The sequence below is a fragment of the Piliocolobus tephrosceles genome, chromosome 5 (assembly GCF_002776525.5).
Source record: "Piliocolobus tephrosceles isolate RC106 chromosome 5, ASM277652v3, whole genome shotgun sequence".
NCBI classification, from domain to species: Eukaryota; Metazoa; Chordata; class Mammalia; order Primates; family Cercopithecidae; genus Piliocolobus; species Piliocolobus tephrosceles.
Window position 1 is genome coordinate 160,426,184 of NC_045438.1, and position 23,186 is coordinate 160,449,369.

Sequence of the window (23,186 nt, forward strand, 5' to 3'; positions counted from 1 at the left end):
CAGGGCTTTAAATACCATCAAATGCTAAGGACTCTCAAATGTGTATCTGGCCCGCATCTCTGCCCTGGACTTGAATAGCCATCTGCCCACTGTGTGTATCTGCAGACTTCCCCAGTGTAATATGTTCAACATTGAGCAACTCTTTCCCAAAACCTGTTTCCCATCTCAGATTATAACAACTCAGTGCTCCTAGCTGCTCTGGCTGAACGCCTCAGTGTCATCCTTAACTCCTCTCTTTCTCTCACAACCCTCAGCCCACATCTGCTCAGTCAGCAAATCCTGTTGGCATGTACATCAAAAGAGACCCGGAACTTGCTTCTCATCACCCGCCCACCTCCGCCTTAGTGTGAGTCACCAGTATCTTGTGCTGGGATGGTTGTAATTGCTCCCTGAGTGGTAGCCTCACTTCTGCCCTTGCTCCCTTTGCATTCCTCACTACAGCTCTCAGAGCCATGCTGTAGAAATAACTGGAAGCCAGATCCTCTCGTGTTTCTTCTGAAAACCCTCCGATGACTTCTCTTCTCATTCGTAAAAACCAGTGTTCTCATTCTGGACTGCCTTCTTATTCATTCGCTCTGTAAGTCCTTTATAGTTGCTGATCCCTCAACTATATCAGCTGAATATCAGCTGGAACCAGATATTCACATGTGTTACTCCCTCACGTCTTTACTTGAAAGCCATGTCCCCAGTAAGCCTATCCAAACCCTGACATCCCATCTGAACCTTGACACGTCACACCTCCTTCCTTGCCTCGTTTTCTTCTGGGCATCTGCCACTGGCTAACATAGTATTTATCTTCTATACCTTATGTATTGGCTGTTTCCCCACCTACAATGGAAGTTCCATTAGGGCTAGAGTTTTTGTCTATTTCAGTTGTTGCTGATCCTCAGCACCTAAAATGGTGCCTGACACAGACTAGATCCAATCAATATTCGTTGAGTGAATTTTCTTGCAATTAAATGTACACAATGGAAGAGGAGATGTTGCAGCTGTAATAAGCAAAGGAAACCAGACATTGATCATTCCATGTGAAATATGACCCAAACTTCTGTATCTAACACTTCACAGAGTGTTTTACAGAGGATTATCAACACAAGAGACACCACAAATAAAAAGGAATCCACAGTCAAATAAGTTGAGAAACACTGCATAGGACACTTTTAGGGATTCAGATGGTGCGATCACAAATAAAAATCTCTGATAAATCATTTAGGAAATAAATGTGTATCTTTTTCTTTCTTCCTTCATTAGCACTTCATCCAACCAATTCTTAAGTAGTCTTCAAGACATGACACAGTGTATTGGCCAGGCGTGGTGGCTCATGTCTGTAATCTCAGCACTTTGGGAGGCCGAGGTGGGCAGACCACCTGAGGCCAAGAGTTGGAGACCAGCCTGGCCAACATGGTGAAATCCTGTCTCTATTAAAAATACAAAAGTTAGCTTGGTGTGGTGGCGTGTGCCTGTAATCCCAGCTACTCCAATGGCTGAGGCATGAGAATCACTTGGATCCAGGAGACAGAAGTTGCAGTGAGTCAGGGTCGCACCACTGCACTCCAGCCGGAGAAACAGAGTGAAACGCTGTCTCAAAAAAAAAAAAAGGACTTAGTGTATCAACAGTTGACATTCTTTCAGGCTGCCCAGCTTCACTGGACACCTTTCCTGTGTTTGTGGAGCCTCTGACCTAACCCCCACAAGGACAGAGTATAGACCATTGAGCCCTACTACAGTGAGGCTTCCACTGGAAGCTAGTTTTGTGAAGAAGCAGGAGTCATGCAAACTCCATCCTGCAGGGTGGTGGTTGCAGAGGTTCCCATCGTCACATATAGTGTCCTGTACCAGAGGTGGGACAGGAGGAATCTGCATGTCAAGGTGGTAGCAGTGGTGACAGTATTGTGATCCAATTTGAGCAGTATTGCGGTCTAATTTGGGCATTGTTCCTCGCTTCCCTATCTCCTAACCCTAACCCTAACCCTAATCCTAACCAAGTGTTCCTCAAACATGTCTCAGCCGGAGCTCTTCTCTTAAGAAAACACCTATTAACTTCCAGCAAACATCAGCATTCCTTTGGTGGTCTGCTCCACATCTGTGCTCTCAGAGCCCTGCTACAGTCCTCCACAGGAGCACCAGGGACTGAGATCCTGGCTGTGTCTCCTCCAATCCCAGTGCTTCTCAGCCCTAGGAAGTAGGACACAGCCATCAGTATCGCTTTCAAGACCTAGAAGATTACAATATGCAGCCAGAATGGAGAACCCCCAGGTAGGATAAACATTTTCCTGGATTCTGAACTTGGAATAGTGTTCTGGAATTCAGGCAGCTATGAAGAGCTGGCCCCTAAGTGCTGTGAGAGGCATATCCCCATGCCCAAGTGCAAAGCCACAGACCCACGGCCAAGGCCATCACCGCAGGCCAGCACAGCTGAGAGAGGAGTGGTATGACTCAGTGAGCAACCTGCATCCTCAAGGAGAAGTCTTCTCTCTTGTTATTAAATCCAGGTGCTGGTGAGCACCAGCTTCTGGATCAGCCTATTGGCCCTGCACCTGGGGACTTTGGGTGAAAGAAGAACTCCTGTAATAGCATCTAGCAGACGAAGAGCTGGGAGAATGACAAGGGCGTGAAGGAGAAGAGCCAGCACTTGCACAGACTGAATGAGCTCGTGGGAGTTGGAGCGAGTGTTCTGTGCACTTTGAGAAACAGCACAGATTATTCAGCTTAGTGGTCATGATCCAGTCAACAAAGAAACTCTCTTTATTCTCCACCGCCCCCTCACCCCCCCGCCCCCGAGACCTCACAGATCCCATGTGGATTTTAAAAGCTTTTATCTGCCAAATACCTGAATCTATTACGTTATAATGTAATGTGAGTTTTTGGTGCTTATTAATTGTTTAGTAGGCTGTGTTGCCCAAGGAGTTTGTGAGTAGTGAGTAAATATGAACTTTCCATTAACCATTTCAATACACTGAAAATAGCTCTACTCCCTGGGTCACTCCAGCCTGGGAATTTGCTTTGGTCTTTTTCTTTAGATTTTCTCTGATGAGAGCAATCCTCTAGCTTTTTCCCTGCTTCTCAACAATCACATTTGAATGGCCACATGAGCTCATCAAGAAAACACAGTTTTTCTTCTTCTTTAGAGGCACCTACCAGGGTGTTCTGACCAAATTAGAACAACAGGATGCAAATGCTTCAGTACCTGCCTAAAAGCAGTACTTTTAGCCCAATAATAACTCAGGATGCACCTGTTAAAGTGGTTCAAATGGTGGCATTTCAGTTTCTGAATGGCCTGGGGTTGTCTTGACAACGTTACATCACATTTGGGTCTTGTGTTATCCTCTGGAGGTGGAAAACAGAAGCTGTATTTTTCCCATTCAGTAGCCATTCCTCCCATGTCAGTTCTCATGTGCTCCCTGGGATGAGGACACCTTCCAATGAGAGGCTTTGCCAAGGCCTGTAGGGCTGCTGTAGGAAGGGAGTGCAGCTCCTTGAAGGCTGTAGATTTGCAATAAGAAGGCAGTGTAGGCTTGGTATGGTGGCTCACGCCTGTAATCCCAGCACTTTGGGAGGCCGAGGCTAGTGGACCATGAGGTTAGGAGATTGAGACCGGCCTGGCCAACATAGTGAAACCCCATCTCTACTAAAAATAAAAAAATTAGCTGGATGTGGTGGCCCACGCCTGTAGTCCCAGCTACTCGGGAGGCTGAGGCAGGAGAATCACTGGAACCCAGGAGGCAGAGGTTGCAGTAAGCCGAGACCATGCCATTGCACTCCAAGCTGGGTGACAGAGTAAGACTCTCATCTCAAAAAAAGAAAGCAGTGTAACAATACTATTTTGCTAGAAGTAGTACTAACTTCTAACAGTACAGATCGACATATCTATTGCCTTTTCTGCTTGGGAAAGGCCATGATTTTGAGGGGGGGCTCTCTCAAGCAAGCCATCCTCTGAGGGTAGACAGATGAGACTTTTCATCCATTCCTTCATGCATTCATTCAACAAACAGGTGTTGTATTAGTCCGTTTTTGTGCTGCTGATAGACATAACTGAGATTTGGCAGTTTACAAAAGAAAGAGGTTTACTGGACTTATAGTTCCAGGTGGCTGGGGAGGCATCACAATCATGGCAGAAGGTGAAAGGCACGTCTCACATGGCGGCAGACAAGAGAAGAGAGCTTGTGCAGGTAAACTCCCCTTTTTAAAACGATCAGATCTCATGAGACTCATTCACTATCATGAGAACAGCACAGGAAAGACCTTGTCCCCATGATTCCATCACCTCCCACTGGGTTCCTCCCACAACACATGGGAATTGTGGGAGTTACAATTCAAGATGAAATTTGGGTGGGGACACAGCCAAACCATATCAGGTATTAAATGCCTGCTGTGTACCAAACATCATGTTAACACCTCTCAGGCCATGGGGCTTACAGTTTAGAGGGAAAGTCCGAGGCTCAACAGAAAATTACACAACCAAATAATTACCCTTCTGTGAACAGATATGGGGAGAAAGGACAAGATATGAATGCAGGAAGCCTAACCCCAGCTGGAGGTCAGGGAATTTTTCACTGAGAACATTGTATTACTTCATTGCTGTACAAATTCAGTTGTATCTTCACTTTTAGGCTTTCTGAGCTGGAAGCCAAGCTGCTCGGCGATGGGAATCTAAGCAGGACCATGTGTGGCTTCTACCATATGAAGCAGCATGTCAGTCCTTTGGGAGGGCTGGGAGTTCAGAGGAAGATGACACTGAGCAGCTTGTGTGGAGTGGTGGTCGGGTCATGCAGGAAAGGCTGCATGTGAGAGAAGGTGCCAGGCACTATTTGTTTTAGTGGAGTCTGGGAAAGAGCTATGGTTAGAAAGAGGGGTTCCTTCATCCAACACTTGTTAAGTCTCGACTGTATCCAGGCATTTGGGTGCTAGAGAGAGAGTAGTGAATGTAGCAAATAGCCCCTGGCCTTCGGGAGCTTACTGATGGAGAAGACGGCCACCTTAACTAGCTAAGTCTGCAACAAAATGGCATCAAATGATAAAAAGTGTTATATGCAGAAATTAAACAGCGTGGTACTGGCGAAAGCTCAGTGGGCAGAGGGAGGCTGCTGCAGGGAGGGGCTTGGAAAAGGCATCGCCAGGCACTGAGGAGGTGTCGTGGGGGCAAGAGACCTGAGGGTGCAGGGAGTCCAGTCACAGAAAACAGGAAGGGAACAAGCACGGGGCACCACATACAAGGACCTGAGAAGGGGAATGCTGGGAGGGTATTTAGAATCATCCCAAATGGCTAGAATCTAGGTGAGCAGAGGGCCGAGTGGTATGGGATGAGATTGCATCTTTCCTGAAGGCCCTTGCAAGCCAAGGTGAAGAGCTGGAATTTGACTCTATGTGAAGGGAAGCCCCTGAAGGAAGTTAAGCAAAGGAGTGACATGATTCAATTCTAGCTGCTGGATGAAGGATGGATTGGAAGGACTTAAGGGTGGAAATAACATTCAGGAGGCTACTGTAGCAGACAGGAAGAGAAGGATATGGCAGCATTGGAGAGGAGTCAGTCAGTGGGAGCTGTGGCTCAGAGATGGCAATGATTGGACTTGCTGATGGGGAGATGGAGTAGGAGGCGGGGATCAAGGCACTGCAATAAGGAAAAAGGGGAATAAAGTTTACAACTCAGAGGCCAGGTACGGTGGCTCACACCTGTAATCCTAGCACTCTGGGAGGCTGAGGTGGGCAGATCACTTGAGGCCAGGAGTTTGAGACAAAGTTTGCAACTCAGTTTCCTGGTTTGTGCAACAGCGAGGAAGCACCATTTACTGAGGAGGGGAAATCGGAGGACAAGCAGATTGCTTCGGGGAAGCACAAGGTCAGCTTCAGCACACCTGCAGGACAAACAAGAGAAGGTGTCCTGTAGACAGTGAGAGCTCAGAGAGAGGCCTCGGCTGCAAATGTACACTTTGGCATCAGCATATAGATGGTGTTAAAGCCATGGCTATGGATGAGATCACCGAGGGAGTGAGTGTAGAGAGACAAAAGTGGGTTGGGGGCTAAGCGCTGAAAACTGACATCAAAGGTTGGGTTGAGGAGCCTGAGGAATGACGTGGGGATGGCAGGAGGTAGATCAGAGAAGCAGAAAGGATGGTGGATTCAGATGGGGCCAATGGCAGTTTTACCAATGTGCTGAGAAGCCAAGGAAGATGAGGAACATAAAGTGTTCATTTGACTTGTCAGTGTGGACATCTTCAGTGACCTTGAGAAGACTTGGTGTGTGGCAGGTTTGAGAGTCAGAGTGGCATGAACTGACGGATGAATGGAAAGTGAAATACACATAATTCTTTTTTATTTTTATTTATTTATTTATTTTTAGACGGAGTCACACTCTGTTGCCCATGCTGGAGTACAGTGGCACGATCATGACTTATTGCAGCCTCTGACACTTGGGCTCTCAAATGATCCTCTTGCCTCAGCCTCTTGAGTAGCTCAAACTATAGGCATGTGCCACTGAGCCCTGCTAATTTTTAAAGATTTTTTTTGTAGAGACAGGGTCTTGTTATTAATATATTGCCCAGGCTGGTCTCGAACTCCGCCCTCAAGCCATCCTCCAACCTTGGCCTCCCAAAGTGCTGGGATTACAGGCGTGAGCTACTGCACCCAGCCTTCTGATTCTTTAAAGAAGTTTTGCTGTGAAGGAAAGTTAAGGAACTGGGATAGTAACTGGGGGTACGTGAGGACAAGGGAGTAAAAAATTTTAAAATGTTTAAGTTGGGAGACACTAAAGCTTGCTTATACACTGATGAAAATGGTCCAGTAGGAAGGTGTGATGAGTAACTTGTGCAGGAGAGAAAGAGAGGAGCTGAAGAACACAGCCTTTGGGCAGGGAGCAGGGAGGGCATATGAGATTCCTAGGGCTGCCATAACACCACACACTTGGTGGCATAAAACCACGTACGTTTATTCTCGTACAGTTTTGGAGGTCAGAAGTCCAAAACCAGTTGCACTGGACTATACATTGTCCACAGGACTGCAGGTCCCTCCAGAGGCTCGGCAGGGAGTCTATTTCCTTGCTTTTTCCAGCATCTAGAGCTGCTTTTCCTGGCTCTTGGCCCCTTCATCTTCCAAGTCAGCAGTGTAACATCTTCAAATCTCTTTCTGCTTTTGTTACGTCGCCTCCTGCTGTGTAGTCACATTTCCTTCTGCCCCTCTGTTATGAGGACACTTGTGATCACATTTAGGACCCACCAAGATAATCCAGGGTAATTTCTCCAGTTCACAACCCTTAATTTAATCACATCCGCAAAGTCTCTTCCGCTGTATAAAGAAACAATCAGATGTTTCAGGAATTAGGACCTGGATATCTGTGGGGGGCATTATTCCAGAGGACTGGGCTTTGCCAGGCAGGGGTATACTGACTTGCTCCTTTGTAGCCAGAGAGAAAGGCGCCTGTGCAGGGGTGTGTAGTTTTGGCGGGGGAGGAATAAGGGAGCTCATGGTTTTGGCTTCATTTTTCTTAGAAACATGAGACAAAGCTGGCAGCTGAGAGGATGGCGAGTGACAGGGTGGGGTGGGGAGAGGAGAGGAGGGGCGGTGTCAGTGGAAATACAGAAGCATCTCAGAAAGGGGGGCAGCACACTGCCTAGGGAGATGTAGTCAGTTTTAGGGCAGGGGTGAGGAGGAATTTAAGGCTGATTTTTACAAATGTGAAGGAGACGTGCTGCTTGACTGTGCGATGTTTCTCCAGCAGGGTTTGGTTACCTGGTTGAAGGCACAGGGAACCCAAAGAGACAAAGCTCACCAGCATCTGTGGGGAGAATGTGGCAGGACAGGAAGTGAAGGGTGAGACTCCATGGGCTGTAACTTGGCCAAGAGGCAAGGGAAGACACAGCAGTCTGTTGGGCTGCGAGGGGATTGCAGAAGATGGTGGGGTGGGTAGCTCAGAGGTCATGATGAGGAAGAAGCATTGCAGAATGGGTTTCTTGAGCAAGCAGATTGCAAGTCGAGGAGGTGCTGGGCAGAATGGATGCCTTCAGATTTTGGAGATGGCGCAGATGCTGGTGATGACAAGTGCTAGGGTCTCCCTTTTGGGTGGGAGTTACTGAGGGAAAGGTAGATGGAGTATCCACCTGGATGCTGAAGCTGCCAGGAATGAAAGACAGGAAAGGGGTAGCCAGGAACACTGTGAGCCAGGAACCAAAGTTTTCACTGAACCAGGAAGAGTGATGTGGAAGAACGACAGGAAATGGCAGGGCAGAGGGTGCCATGCCCAGTAGCATCAATTTAAGGAGAGCTGAGGGTTTTGTAGGATTTGGAAGGAGCGATGGGGAACCAGGAAGGCATCAGCTTTACTTCCTGGCGCTGAGGGACTCCAGGTGTGAAAGAATGAGGAGCCAACACTTGAGGAAGCTCCTAGAACTGTGTTTCAGTTAAAAACGAAAGACACTGATGCTGTAAGAGTGTATGGCGGTGCTTGTGGGAAGGGTTTGGGAGGTATGAGGTGTTGGAGAACACAGGGATTAGAGTTTGGCAATAACAGTTATTGGAGAGAATCCCTGGATGTCTAGTGTTGAGTGAGTTTCACAGGGACACAAAGTATGATGCAACCACATCACGGAAGGCCTTGAATGGCTGCCCCAGGAATTAGTATTTCACCCCACAGGCCAAGGCCATGGGGACATTGGTGGTGTGTTGGTCCAAGTTTAAGCAGCAAACTGTCTTGGTCAAAGGCCGGCTTTAGGAAAATTAATTTTCCAGCCATGTGAATGAAAGAGACCCTTAGAAAGCTATTGCAATAGGCCAGGCTTCAGATCCGTTCAGGGTATGAACACTGAGAATGCTGGAAGGAAGTCATGGTTGCAAGAAATGCGGTTGGTTTGAATTTTGAGACACAGGGAAAAGAGCGAGCAATGCAAGATGCCTCCCACGTTTCAAGCTTAAGTGGCTGGGAGAACAGACTTAGGAGGGAGATTGATGGTGTTGGTGTTTGGCAACCCATGGTTAAAGGTTCATAAGTGACTGGGCTTAAGGCAGGAGCGGAATAATGACAGGTGAGACAGTGGGCGTGTCCCGTTGCCAAGCCAGGAGTTAACTACCTGGGGCTTCCTGGATTGAGGATAATCAAAGAGCAGGCAGGATCCCGGAAAGCAACCCGGTGATTCTCCCTAATTTAGCCTCAGATCCCCTGGGTAGGGCTGGAACTTTCGATTACCATCTGCTCTAAGGTGTGTGTGCAGGTGCGAGTGAGGCGCGGGGCAGGGATGCCTTCCGGCCATCCCACAAGGCTGAGTTCAGCCAGAGCAGGCGTGCTGTCATTCATTTTGGTAACCGGGATAAATTAGGGCACAGTAGGACCCCAGCCAGTCCTGTTAGGTGCCTTCTTGTCTAGAAGAGGCCGCTTTGACGTTCTTTCCTCTTCATCTCCGAGTTAAGGCCGGGCAGGGGTAACCAGCAAGGGGTTCACTTGGTAAGCGGGTTTCATCACCCCTCTGAGCCCAGCTCTAGAATCACAGTTGAGCGCTGGCCAAGAATCTGACTCATGCAGGTGCAAACCGCACCGTCTTTTGCCCGATTTCCTACATTCTGCTGCTGACAGCAGCTCTCTCCTTCCTTTGGCCTGAAATCCCGGGGTGCTTGTGTGAGCTGTGATTAGCCGAGGCTGACCGGCCCCTCTGTGGCTTCCCGCTGGCCTCATCGTTACTTTGTGTGTTCACCGCCGCTCTGAGCCGAGCGGGCCCACGGGGAAAGGGGTGAGGGCCTGGGTTGCGGAGGCGCAGGAGCCTCGCGGGATTGGGGCGAGCCGTCCCGTGGTGGGAAGCGCAGGAGGCCGGACTCGGAGGGCCCCCCAGACTCGGTCCCTCGCCCCAGCCCTTCCCTCCCAGCGCGCGGACCCGGGCCTCGGGCGGGTAGCGAGCGCGCGCCGGCGCGGGCGGGCGGGGAGAGGAAGGGGCGCGGCCTCTCCGGGGCGGGGCGCAGGGCGGGCGCTGCGAGGGGACCGGCGGCCGCGGCGAGAGCGCGCCCAGCCCCGCCGCGATGCCCGCGCGCCCAGGACGCCTCCTCCCGCTGCTGGCCCGGCCGTCGGCCTTGCCCGCGCTGCTGCTGCTGCTGCTGGGCCATGGCGGCGGCGGGCGCTGGGGCGCCCGGGCCCAGGAGGCGGCGGCGGCGGACGGGTCCCCCGCGGCGGACGGCGGGGACGGGCAGGACCCGCACAGCAAGCACCTGTACACGGCCGACATGTTCACGCACGGGATCCAGAGCGCCGCGCACTTCGTCATGTTCTTCGCGCCCTGGTAACGCCGCGCAGGCCGGCGCCCTGCCCCGCACTTGCCGCTTCGGGGGGCGTGGGGCGCTTATGCCCGCGGGCGGGGGGTCCCGGGCCGGGGGCCACGTGGACGCCGACGGCTCCGGTCAGCGGCGTGTGCGCTGCGGGCGCGGGGCTCGGGGCTCAGGGCTGCGGGACGTGGGCACTGGGGGCGCGGGGACCCTGCGGGCTCGGGGCTCCGGCTGGGAGGTGTGGGGCGCGGGCGCCGCGGCTCGGGGCCGGGAGCCGGAGACTGCAGGGGACCGAGGGCTCGGGGCTCCGGGTTGAGGGGCGTGAGCGCAGCGGGCCGGGCGCTCGCGGCTGACGTGGCGCTTGGCGGCCGGGGCGGTGCGGGAGGAGGGGGCGGTCCCCGAGGGGACAGCCGGGAAAGCCCGCCCTGTGTCGCGCTCCTGAATTCAACCCCCTCTTGGACCTCGGCACCGAGGGAGGGGGATGTGGGGTCGCCGCCCTTTCGGGCAGAGGCGGGAGTCCAGCTGTCACCCCGCGGTCCCTGCCCAGAGCCCCAAACTTCCTGTGCCGGCCGGACGCGCGGCCTGCCCGTGGGCCACGTGCGCTCACCGGAGCGGCCTTGCTGCTGCCGCGGCCACCGGGGTCGGCTGGGACACTTAGACGGCGGGCACGTCCCCTTCCAGAGGCTTTAATTGAAAAACAGAACTCAGGAAAGTGTCGTTTCCCACTTCGTGCGTGTTTTATGGGCTAGGAAGGAGTGGTCCAGGCAGAGGAGGGTTGCCGAGCTAGCCCGGAAAGACCGAGGTAGTGCGAATTCTGGACCCGCCCCCCCACCTCTCCGCACTCCGGGTGGGTGTGCTCTCTGACCGGAGCCCACTGGTCCTCAGCTCCAGGCTGTCCTGTCACCTCCCCCCTGCTCTCTCGGGGCCAGGTCACTTGTTATGTGTGAGATCCGGAAAAGCCCCGCAGTTGAGCAGATGGTCCCTCCTGTTTTGGTCTCTGGGCGGGGCTTTGGTGTGGGCCTCGCTGTGACCTGAGAGACCCCTACCCTGGCACTCATGCCACGGAAGGGCTTCCTGCCATTCACACAGGCATGTGCACAGCTTTCCTGCCAGCGCTGGGATGCCCCGAGGAAGGGAAGTGATCACAGGCCAGGGCAGAAAAGCCGTAATTTTAGGACACAAGACCTTTGAGAGGCTGGAATAGCCTGCAGGTGTTTGTTGCAGAACTTGATACTCTTCCCCAGAGCTCAGCAGAGGCTCACTTGGGTAAGGGATGTAGGAAGACATAGAGAAAAGGTACCCTAAGAAAAATGGCCAGTTCAGAAATTGTACATTTCAAACTGGGAGAAACGTTTTTCTCTTAACCCTATATTCAGGCTGTTACTGTGTTTCAGTCCATTTGGAGTTAAATCAACTTTTTGGACCAGTGTGGGTCTATTAACAATGTACATATGAAGTACCTTGTGTTTCAAATTCCCAAGAACCAACTGACTGGAATTTTTAGAACTACCAGTGGTATAGAAATTACTTTGTAACATAAAACAATCAGGCAATATTAACAGTTTCTCTCTGTACAGGAGTATTCTCAGCAACTATTGCAATTAAATATACTACTTAATTGGAGCCCATTTCAGTGGATTAAATCTGTCCATGGGTTTTCTTTTTTCTTTCTTCATTATTTATTTATTTTAGAGATGAGATCTTGCTCTGTTACCCAGCCTGAAACACGGTGGTATGCAGTCACAGCTCACTATAGCCTCTAACTCCTGGGCTCAAGTGATTCTCCTGCCTTAGCCTCTGGAGTAGCTGTGACTACAGGCGCAGGTCACCACACCCAGCTTATTTTTTTGTTGTTGTACTTGGTAGGAACAGGGTCTCGCTATGTTGCCCGGGCTGGTCTCAAACTCCTGGCCTCAATCAGTCCTTCTGCCCTGGCCTCCCAAAGTACTGAGATTACAGGCATGAGTCATCACACCTCGTTCTTCCCCCCCCCCCCTTTTTTTTAAAAGAAAAACTGACATGTAGATGTAATAAGTCCCTGCAGTGCCAAAGGAATTTTAAGTTAGAATCTCTGCAGTAAATACCAGCTAGTCCTGGACTGAGTGAGAGAGAAAACTGGCACGTCTGGACACTTGGTATTAAGTAAATTCCTTTTCCATTATATGTGGCTTCTAGACATTTAGGTGGATGCTTCCCGAAAAATTAACTGTTTATGTTGTTATTTGTTGGCCTTTTTTTTTTTTTTTTTTTTGAGGTGGAGTCTTGCCCTTTCGCCAGGCTGGAATAGTGCAAGCTCCGCTCACTGCAACCTCCATCTCCTGGGTTCAAGCGATTCTTCTGCCTCAGCCTCCTGAGTAGCTGGGACTACAAGGTGTGCGCCACCACGCCCAGCTAATTTTTGTATTTTTAGTAGAGATGGGGTTTCACCGTGTTGGCCAAGATGGTCTTGATCTCTTGACCTCGCGATCCGCCCGCCTTGGTCTTCCAAAGTGCTGGGATTACAGGTGTGAGCCACTGCGCCCAGTCTATTTGTTGACTTCTTGATAGTCTACTACAAATATTTAAATAGAGATATGTGGGTTTCTATGACAGTGTTTAAGTTGGACTTTCAAGAGGGCCCTTTCAGAAAACTGCAGATAACTGCAGTAGGGCTCAGGAATAGGCTGCCAGGAAAGGAGGCTGAGTGGACAGAGAGGTCAAACAGGAGGTCGGGGGGGCCAGATCAAGTAGGACCAACAATACCTGGAACAACAGCTTGGTAAGTGTAATGCTGAGAACAAGGTGGTGACTCTGGAGGGGCCTTTGCAGGAGAGGGAAGGAGGTCCTTGAGTGGTCAGCTGAGCGTTTAGAGCTCAGATAGAATACTCAGTGGACTCCCCCTCAACACACACGTACCTTTTTCCAGTTTCTGCTGCCGTCAAATGGTGAAAGCCCACGCGTGATTAAGGGGCTGGAGCCCCTGTAACAAAAACATTGATCTGTGTATTTTTGCCCTAAACTTGGCAGCTGCAGGGTTGTCCCACTGCTATAGATTTTGTGCCAACATCAGGTCACAGCTTCTGTATGGCTAGTTTGTGAGTCACCCCGAACCTGGTGACAGTGAGGTCAAGATTTGGACCACGTAGCTTTGCTCTACTTCTTGGCCACAGGCTTCTTTGTGAATGCAGCTGTGTGTCTCAGAGCTGGGTGCTGTAGCCACAGGGCCGACTAGATAGCACCTGTGGCCCCATCACAGCCAGGAGCAAGGGCACATCCATCTTGGTGATGGCCCAGAATGGTCAGTTTTGATTTAGTGCACCACAAACTTACTTATTGTTTATTCTCATTCTTAATCTAATCTTGTGTTTTCACATACAAAAAAAACAAAACAAAACAAAAAAACACGGTAACACAGCAAAACCTCGTCCGGATTGCAGAGGAGTTCTGCAGTTCCAGAATGAGCATAGCTGATGGAAGTCCCCTAGGGGCAGAACTGCCCTTGACAGTCCCTTAGGAAGGTTCCTTGGTGGACACCGCCCCAGTCAGTCAGTCAGTCAGTCCTCACTGCCAGCGTTTCCTCCAGCATTAGAACTATCATGGCTTCTTTGGTTAAACACCAAATGGACTAGTTCTCTGTCTTTAGACGGCAGTGTCACACTTAATATAGTCAGAGAAATGCTCATGCCATGAGAAGCATGCAGGAACCAAGACCAGCTGAGGAACAAAAACCTCACATCTCCCAGCTTGCACACACGTCAGGGTTCTGTGGGAATTGCCTTTTTTCCCCGCCATACAAACTCACTTTGTTGAATCTACAGAAGTTAAATCTGTATGTATAGTTTCACTGTGTTTTTTTTTTTTTTTTTTTTTTGTATCTGAGTGTCTCATAAAGCAGGGATTCTCTTAGCTGGCCAAGAAAGTGCTGTTTAGGGAAGAAACATTACCTTGAGGCAGACTTTTTCAGTGCTACTTTTAAATCCTTTTTTTTATTTTCTTTCTTTTTTTTGAGACGGAGTCTTGCTGTGTTGCCCAGGCTAGAGTGCAATGGCACGATCTCGGCTCACTGCAAACTTCCGCCTCCCAGGTTCAAGCAATTCTCCTGCCTCAGCTTCTTGAGTAGCTGGGATTACAGGTGCGTGCCACCACGCCCAGCTAATTTTTGTGTTTTTAGTAGAGATGGGGTTTCACCATGTTGGTCAGGCTGGTCTCAAACTCCTGACCTCGTGATCCACCAGCTTTGGCTTCCCAGAGTGCTGGGATTACAGGTGTGAGCCACCGTGCCTGGCTTAAATCCTTTTTTTCCTTAAGAGACAAAATCTCACTCTGTCACCCAGGCTGGAGTGCAGTGGTGTGATCATAGCTCACTGCAGCCTCAAACTCCTGGCCTCAAGTGATCCTTCTGCCTCAGCCTCCCAAGTAGCTAGGACTGCAGGTGTGTGCCACCACACCAGGCTAATTTTTAAAAATTTTTCGTAGATGGGGGGTCTTGCTGTGTTGTCCAGGCCAGTCTTGAACCCCTGGGCTCAAGCAGTTCTCCTGCCTTAGCCTCCCAAAGTGCTGGGATTACAGGCATGAGCCACTGCATCCAACTTAAATGCTTATTTTTGAGGTAATCTGTCAGAAAATAAAAAAGAGATTTAACAGAGATTATCATTTTGAGGAAGAAGTCACAATTCTAAGCGTTGGGTGTTCTTATAAGCAAGTGGTTTTTTTTTTTTTTTTTTTAAAAAAAAGCATTTAAAAAAGCAATACAGCAAGTGGTTATATTGTAGGCATCAGTGTATACCTACCATATTAAATAACAAACAAACCCATGTGTCATCATGCTATGGGACTGTAGTTGAAACTTGGGATGAAGTTTCTAGGGTTGTCTCGTTAAAAATTCGAGTATGGCACTGTAGACATACTGTCCTGAGAATGCGGGAAGAGCTGTGGTCAGCTGTGTGGTCAGCTGTGTGGTCAGCTGTATGACTCAAGATCTAGTGTTGGGAAAGATGCTGATGTCCTCATGAAATGTGAAGCATGGAAGAAGCCTAATTAATATACGCTTTTAAATGATAGGTGATTTAAAAATATTTGTACATAACTGAATTCATACAATAAATACTATAGACGTTTGCTCACTTCAACCCTAGAAGTTTAGGTGGCCACAAACTTTTGTTTTTCCTTCTCATTGGAGAAAATTGCAGTTGATTAAATTTTGAGATTGCCTTGTATTTGTCGCTATTTGGTTTGTGAGTAAAAGTAGCAGACACAGCAGGAAGTGCTAAGCTACTGTCAAGGGAGGAGTAGAGAGGCTTCCCAGAACGGCAGGAGGAGAGAACGGGCACTGAATGGCCCGGGGAGTCAGGGCAGACTTGCTGGAGGAAGTGACACCCAATCTACCTGAAGGGCAGATAGATTTAGTTAGGTGGAGTTTACAGAGGAGGTGTCAGAGAGTGTGTTCCAGGGCCAAACCAAGCGATAGCCCTTTGGGAACACTGCAGATGCTGCAGTAGGGCTCAGGACTAGGCCGCAAGGGAAGGAGGGTGGACTCTGGAATAGAAGTCAAGTGGGAAGTCAGCAGGGCCAGAACAAGTAGGATTCAGAACAACACTCTGCTAAGTTTAATGCTGGAACAAGGCCGAGATTTCATGCTGAGAACAGGGCAGTGACTCTGGAGGGGTGGGAGCAGGGGAGAGAGGTCCTGGAGTACTGGTTCAGGAGCTGCCATCTGCAGTGGTGTAAAGAAAGGACTGAGAGCCCCATTGCCTCCTGGACAGGGCTGAAATTGTGGGCCAGCTGCCCTGTGACCTGGTACTCAGTGCGCTTGTGCTCTTGCTTTGTTCCAGGTGTGGACACTGCCAGCGGCTGCAGCCAACTTGGAATGACCTGGGAGACAAATATAACAGCATGGAAGACGCTAAAGTCTACGTGGCTAAAGTGGACTGCACGGCCCACTCCGACGTGTGCTCTGCCCAGGGAGTGCGAGGATACCCCACGTAAGTCAGAAGAAAGGGGGCACACTTCCCAGGTGGTTCCTGGTTACAAAGAAAGTCCTAAACTTTTGGTAAAGGAGTGAAGAGATACTAAATTTATGGAGGCAGTCCCTGTCATTAGGGAGAAATTGCATTTAACACTGTGTCTATTTTAGATGCCTTTCATACTCTGGAGAACCTTTAATTCATCAGTGCTGGGTGTTCCTGTTTATAAGAGAATGTGTTTGCAAGACGAAAATGGTGGCCCCGCCATGCTAGATGTTCACGGGTACATTTTACACAGTGTGCGTAGACTGTCATCAATTTTGGCTTGCTTTTTCTACTGACTCTTATTCACAAACACCCTTCCTATAGTTCCTTCCCGTGTGACTCCCACAGGGCTGTTTCTGTTGGAAAGAAGTATAGAGTCTGACAGACGATGATACTTAACTTCCTTGACAGTTAAGAATGTTTTTGGTTATAAGAAATAGAAATTGAAACGTTCTCAATTCTAGAAATATAATTGTTCTCTTATTAAACAGAAAGAAAGGACGATTTAAAAGGCTGTGGAGGAACCTCTGAGACCCAGCTTCAGGGGTCGGGGGTCTGTTTCTGCTGCGCCTCCCTTGAGATGACGGCTTTCCAGGCCTGTAGCTCTGTTTGCACAGAAGGGCCCAGCACTCACTGGCCCTGCTTGGCTGGAGTGTTCATCCCAGGAATAGTCACTGTGGCCAGGGAAACAGGAGCTTATAGCAAGACACATGCCCATTCACACCATGTGCCAAGTGTTGGAGGGAAAAGCAGTTCTTCAAAAGACAGAAGAAGCTGTTTCTGAAGGAGGTGGAGGGATTGCCATGGTCACTTCCTTGCTGTTTGTTTCAATTGAGGAATGAAGTCAATTCTATACAATTTATTGCTTAATTGGGTATTATAGGGGGCCATCAATAAAGCATAAAATTGGAGCTTATATTTAAACCTGGGAGGCAGAAAAGTGGAGGGAGCTCTAGGCTTGAACCTAGAAGTCATAGTCAAATCCCAGCTCTCCCATTTACTTACCACCCAGCTCTGGCCTCATCATTTAACCTGTCAGTAAGGTGATCCCCCAAACATTGTTATGGGACTTGCATGGAGTGTGTGCAGACACCAATTTGAGCACACCCAATACATGTTAGGGTTTACCCTCCCATTTGGAAATGTGGGCATTTCCACAAAGGACTCTGGAATTCTTGGTCTTTGGTGATGACTTGCTAATGTAAGTGCCATAATTTGGGTTTACTGTAAATCAGATCAATGGAGATAAGATTGCCTACTATCTGTATCTACATAAAAGCAATAACTCTTGTATGCTTTATAGTATTGCCTTTAAAGTATGGATCAAGAGCATCCCAAAGAAGCAGGTAGTGAGCAGAGATGAGGGTGAGGAGGTGAATGCTTACCTGTGGAGAGCCTGTTGCTGTCAAAGTTCAGGGGCAGCAAGGGTGGGCTGGCTGTGATGTCTTTCCTCTTAACCTGCTGACCATCTGTGGCCTGAGACTGTGTGCACCACAAACCATGCCACGTGGAAGGTAGCACAGGACCTGTAATGGAGCTGAGAGTGGTATGTGTTAATGGGGCGTCAGAGAAGGAAGCGAAGGCTTCCGCCTAAGCCTGGCCGTAACAGCTATCAGCTGCAGTATCAGTTACTCCATAGTTGGTATTCACCAAAAACCATCACAAATTTAAGAAGGCCTGTGTTGGAGCATGTGTTTAGATTTTTAATGAGAAGATCTGGTCTCCCCAAGTAAAGCATGGGCTGGTTTTGTATTATTAAAAAGAACAAAAACGAGCTTACATCACATTGAACACAGTTTGGGAAGGAACCTCTGTGACCATCACTGCCCTGCAGAAGCTCCCGAGAACAGATTACTTTCCCCCCCGAGAATGCAGAAGGTGGAATGTGCTGTATGAAATGTGGTCGTGTCGGGGCGTCTGTAGATTGACTTGAGTGAGCTTTTACTCCTCCAAGAAAGTGCCCATCCCATAGAGTGGCTATGAGGCCTGAAGCAGATGTTATACCTGCCTGAGTCCAGGCATGTGTCAGGACATGAGCTTTCATGTCATTCTTCTCTGGCAAGTGTAACTGGAGTAAAGGATTGGAGGGGCAGGGAGTTTGGGCTCCCATGCCCCCTACAGATGGCTGGCTGTGCTCAGGAAAATGTTTTGAGGTCTTCCTGTTGGGCCAGTCATGAATCATTACAGCAGGGCAGGACTGACAGGGGAAACCACCTGTGTTAGTTTCCTAGGCTGCGCGTAACAAAATTCCACAAACTGGGTGGCCAGAAACAATAGAAATGTATTCTCCACAGTCCTGGAGGCCAGAGGTCCTAAATCAAGGAGCCAGCAGGGCCATGCTCCCTCTGAAACCTGTAGGGGAATCCTCTCTTGCCTCATCCTGGCTCCTGTTGGTTTCTTGGTCATCTTTGGCGTTCCTTGGCTTGTAGATGCATCACTGCCATCCTCTGTCCTCATGTGCCCTTCTCCCCGTGTGTGTGTGTCTCTCTCTCTGTCCAAATTAACCCTTCTTACAAGGACATCGGTCATGCTAGATTTGGGCCCATCCTAATGACCTCATTTTAACTTGAGTATCTCTGTAAACACCTTATTCTAAATAAGGTCACCTTCTGAGATTGATGGTTATGACGTACACAGATCTGTTTTGCAGGATACAGTTCAGCTCATAACACTGTCTACAGTAATAGAACTTTCATCATGCTGTTTGCCAAGGCAGTACCTACATGGGGATTTTCTCCCTGCTGTCTCCTTGAAAGAGGAAACTCAAATGCCCGTGTGGAGGCTTGGTAATAGCAGAGATCTGGGGCAATACTTTGTTTGGGCTTGTACCCTGTGGCCCAGTCTCCATCACCTTCCTCACCACCATCGACAGTGAGAATTGAAGTCAGATGCCCCAAACTGACTGGAAGGTCTGGACCAGAAGTGCCCACTCTATCCCTGGGCTCTGTGAACTTACCGAGGAAGAATCTCAGACTTCTTGGGCACGTTAGAACGATTTTCAGTCCAACAACAAGAAGAGATTTTTTTTTTTTCATTTTTTGTTTGGCTCAAATGAATAGCAAATTACAAAAATCATAGGCTAGGTCTTACTGTATTTTACTTTTAGCAAAGACACAAGGAATGAGTGTGACAGTCCCTGTTCCCTTCTGATGTCTTGAGGATCCACCCATTTCCCTTCCTGAAGAGCGTTGGTGGGAGGCAGAGCCGTGCAGGAAGCAGTTTCTGTTTCCAGGTGCGGAACACACCTTGTGGGAGCCTGGGGAGGTGCCAGCCTAGGTGAGGGCAATCATCTTTGTTACCGCAGATGTTGCGGTTGCTTATCATGTTGAACTTCATGAAGTAGCCGGTGTACTGGCCAAATCTAGTTAAGTTTTGGCTGTTTTTTGTGGTTATGAGACTCGGAGCTGCTGAGGAAGCTGGGTGTATGTTTTGCATTGGAGACACATTAGGGACCTTACCTAGGCCCCATGGTACCATCTTAGGTTCTGGGTAAGGCCAGTATGCCTATTTTAATTTCAAAGCCTAATCTAGCCATGTGACTTCATTTTAAGGAGAATTAGCCATTTTGTATGGACTGAATGTTTGTGTCCCCCAGCATTCATAGGTGAAATCCTGATCCCCAAGGCTGACAATAGGCGGTGGGCCCTTAGGGAGTAGGTCATTAGGGTGGAGCCCTCGTGAATGGGGTTACATGCCTTATGAAGGAGGCCCCAGAGAGTTCTGTTTCCTGTTTTGCCATATGAGGACACAGCAAGAAGATGCCATCTGTGAACCAGAAAGGCCTCTCCAGACACCGACTCTGCTGCCACCTTGATCTCAGACTTCCCGGTCTCTAGAACTAGGCAAAATAGATTCTGTTATTTCTAAGACACCCAGTCTGTGGTTTTCTGTTACAGCTGTTGAACGAAGACACTATTCAAACCTTCATGTCCAAGTTTTACATATGTTGCCATCTTACAATTCTGATACTGTACATTGGGCATCTACTCAAAAAATCCACATACGTGCTGTAGAAGGGGCAGGGGTGTTTTAGATGAGCAGGCTTGCCAACAAATGGTACTCGGTATTTCTTTTTTTTCTATTGAATTTGTCTGTGAATTTGTATCTAGCACATTAGAGCATGTTCCCCATGACTGCTGGAGGGATGCAGGAACTGGGAGTGTTAATTTCATCCTCTGGTGATGTCTTTCGCTTATGGTTAAAGAGCCTGCTCCCCATATCCTCTCTGCAGATTCCTTCAGAGGCTAACATTTGTAGGAAAAAGAAAAGATGCCTTCTCCATGGGGAGGTGAATGGACTGCATCAGTCAATGTCACGGATGTTCTTATAGCTGGAAACTTGAATTCTCAGGGTAACTGGATAGTCATGCTTTGCAAGAGTTGAATACCTGCCAGGGTGGCCTGGAAGAATACCTTGATTGCAAAACAACACTGTATCTACTCCGGTCCTGATTTGAACACATACACCACAACTGCTGAAGCCGGGAAAGCATAACAGTAGCTTGCAGGGAAGGCCTGAGGCTGCTGCCGCAGAGCACTGAATACTTGTAGCTTTTGAGGCTTCACTCACAGCATTAGGCTGGAAGTTTTCACCTCATTTTAGTTTTCCTTGAATAAAATCAGAAACTTCGAAAAGTTTAGGATTAACTGAATGTATTACCTCCTGGAACGTTAGTTTTGTTTCCTTTTTATCAGAGAAGAGCAGATACGTGCCTGGCTGCAGCCCCTTGACAGCTCATTTTCTCATTGTTTCACTAAATGAGTTTGCTCTCTGGTAAAACAACTTTCTTTTTGCTCTGTCTAATCCTTTGCTGTTCTTTCAGCTTAAAGCTTTTCAAGCCAGGCCAAGAAGCTGTGAAGTACCAGGGTCCTCGGGATTTCCAGACACTGGAAAACTGGATGCTACAGACACTGAATGAGGAGCCAGCGGTGAGTGCCTACCCTCCCTCCCTTTCTCCCTGCCTACATCTTTGGGGTGATATGTAACGGGGCAGTGGCCAGTTGAGGTTAATGATTCAGGCTGCCATTTTAAAGCAACTCTACTTTTGTTTTAGAGCTCATTGATATTATAGGTAAAGATGAACTTTTACAAAAACGTTTTGGTATGGAAATACTGAAATGTGCACAAAAGTCAAGAGAAGACTAAACCCTCAGCTTCAACAGTTACCACCATTTTGGTGTTTGTCTTTCCCGCCACCCTGCACCTTGTTTGGCTGTAGTCAGTCTTCAGGGAAGTCACTTGTGTGGTCTCACAGATAAGCACTTACTCCTTGTTAACACTGCCACCCTGCCACTGTCACAGGTAATACAGTTCACAACTGTTCCCCAGCATCTGAGACTGGCGCTGGACCACCTGGGGTCAGGGCCAGGCCCAGCCTAGAATCTCCTATCCAAGCCAGACTGGAGCCTCCTCCCATCCCCCCACCTTTGCCCTCCACCACCTGCAGTCCTCTGGCTCAGGCCTAGCCCGCCAGCTGTACCCGCAGGGTGGATCCTTCCTTTTCTTCTCAGTGCTCAGTCCCTGAGTCCCTAATGGGCTTTGCTTATAACATCATTTTGTACCATTAATACTCTGTCTTAATGCACTTCCCATACTAAGGCTAATATCAGGAGATTGTAGACGCTTAGAATATTACGTACTAAAAAGAATTTGTAATCCTCCCCCTTCCCAGTTGATGTTGGAAGTCTTCACTTTGTTATAAATCATGATCATAAACCACTGGTAAAGTGTCCCTTTGTGGGTGGTTTCTTCTGATTAATGCTGAGCGCTCAGGCCCCAGGAGTCTGGGTAGAGCTGGTGGGTCATGCTGGTGTGTTGGAGAGGGACTGGAAAAAGACCCGTGTTCCTATACTGGAGGATCCTGATGAGCTGGGAAGAGCATCTGAAGTCTTTGTAATTTCAATTTCAACCAAGACCTAAGACTACCTTCTTGTACCAGCTAGGCGCCCACTGATTTGAAGGTGGTCTGTGGTGGTCCTTTTGGAGCTTTGCCCCATCTTCTCTGATGACCTAATCAGAAACTTGTTTGCTGATTCAGTACTTCCATCCCTCACCTGTAAAGACTCTGTCAACTCAGCTGGGCGTGGTGGCTCACGCCTGTAATCCTAGCACTTTGGAAGGCTGAGGTGGGTGGATCACCCAAGGTCAAGAGTTCAAGACCAGCCTGGCTAATGTGGTGAAACCTCATCTCTGCTAAAAATACAAAAATTAGTGAGGTATGGTGGTGGGCACCTGTAATCCCAGCTACTTGGGAGGCTGAGGCAGGAGAATCACTTGAACCCAGGAGGTTGCAGTGAGCCGAGATCACGCCACTGCACTCCAGCCTGTGCAACAGAGCAAAAACTCCGTTGCAAAAAAAAAAAAAAAAAAAAGACTCTGAACTGTGTGGTGGAGACTGTTGGTGTGTGATGTATGTCACTGAACCAGAGACTTAGCTAACTTTAGCTTAAAGGGAGAACCACAGAACTCTCCGGAAGTTTGCATCTTTGTCCTGGCGAGAAAGCTGAATAAGCAGGTGTGACTTTCATATAGATTTAAATTTGACATTGTTTCCTTTATGAAAATACTGTCTTTGTGGGGACACGTATATTGGATGGTAGGAAGCCAATTTTAAGGAGGAGTTAATAGCCTCAAATAAATTTCACCACAAAAGCCAGTCTTCTATGATGGCTTTATTCAAGAAACCGGCAGGCGGTATCAGGATGACAGAAAGATCTCATCTCACGGCCCATTTCCCTTAGCGGAGGTGGTGGCCTCACCTGCAGTTTGGGAAGGGCTGAGAGGCCGAGTCCAGGCTCTGCAGGGGACTTTCTGTCTCCTCGGTGTGGGAGCAGGATGGCTGTGTGGAACCCCCCAGGCCACCCCGAACCACAGTCACCTCACTTGCCATATTTTAGTGTCTGCCAGCAATAGGAGGTCCCAGATAAGTGCCAGAAACAATGACCTTATTGTGGAAAAGGTTAAGTA

At 48.9% G+C, this 23,186-nt stretch overlaps 1 protein-coding gene across 1 annotated transcript in view; it reads left to right on the forward strand.

The window, feature by feature from the left end:
- The first annotated feature begins 9,935 nt into the window (after window positions 1-9,935).
- The window catches only part of TXNDC5 (thioredoxin domain containing 5), a 29,460-nt gene continuing 16,209 nt past the window's right edge, over window positions 9,936-23,186 (forward strand). Inside the window, exons 1-3 of the mRNA XM_023221167.2 lie at window positions 9,936-10,250; window positions 16,044-16,193; window positions 21,043-21,148. Coding sequence (XP_023076935.1) covers window positions 9,994-10,250; window positions 16,044-16,193; window positions 21,043-21,148 — 513 coding nt within the window. The 5' untranslated portion in view covers window positions 9,936-9,993. The remainder of the gene's footprint in view (window positions 10,251-16,043; window positions 16,194-21,042; window positions 21,149-23,186) is intronic.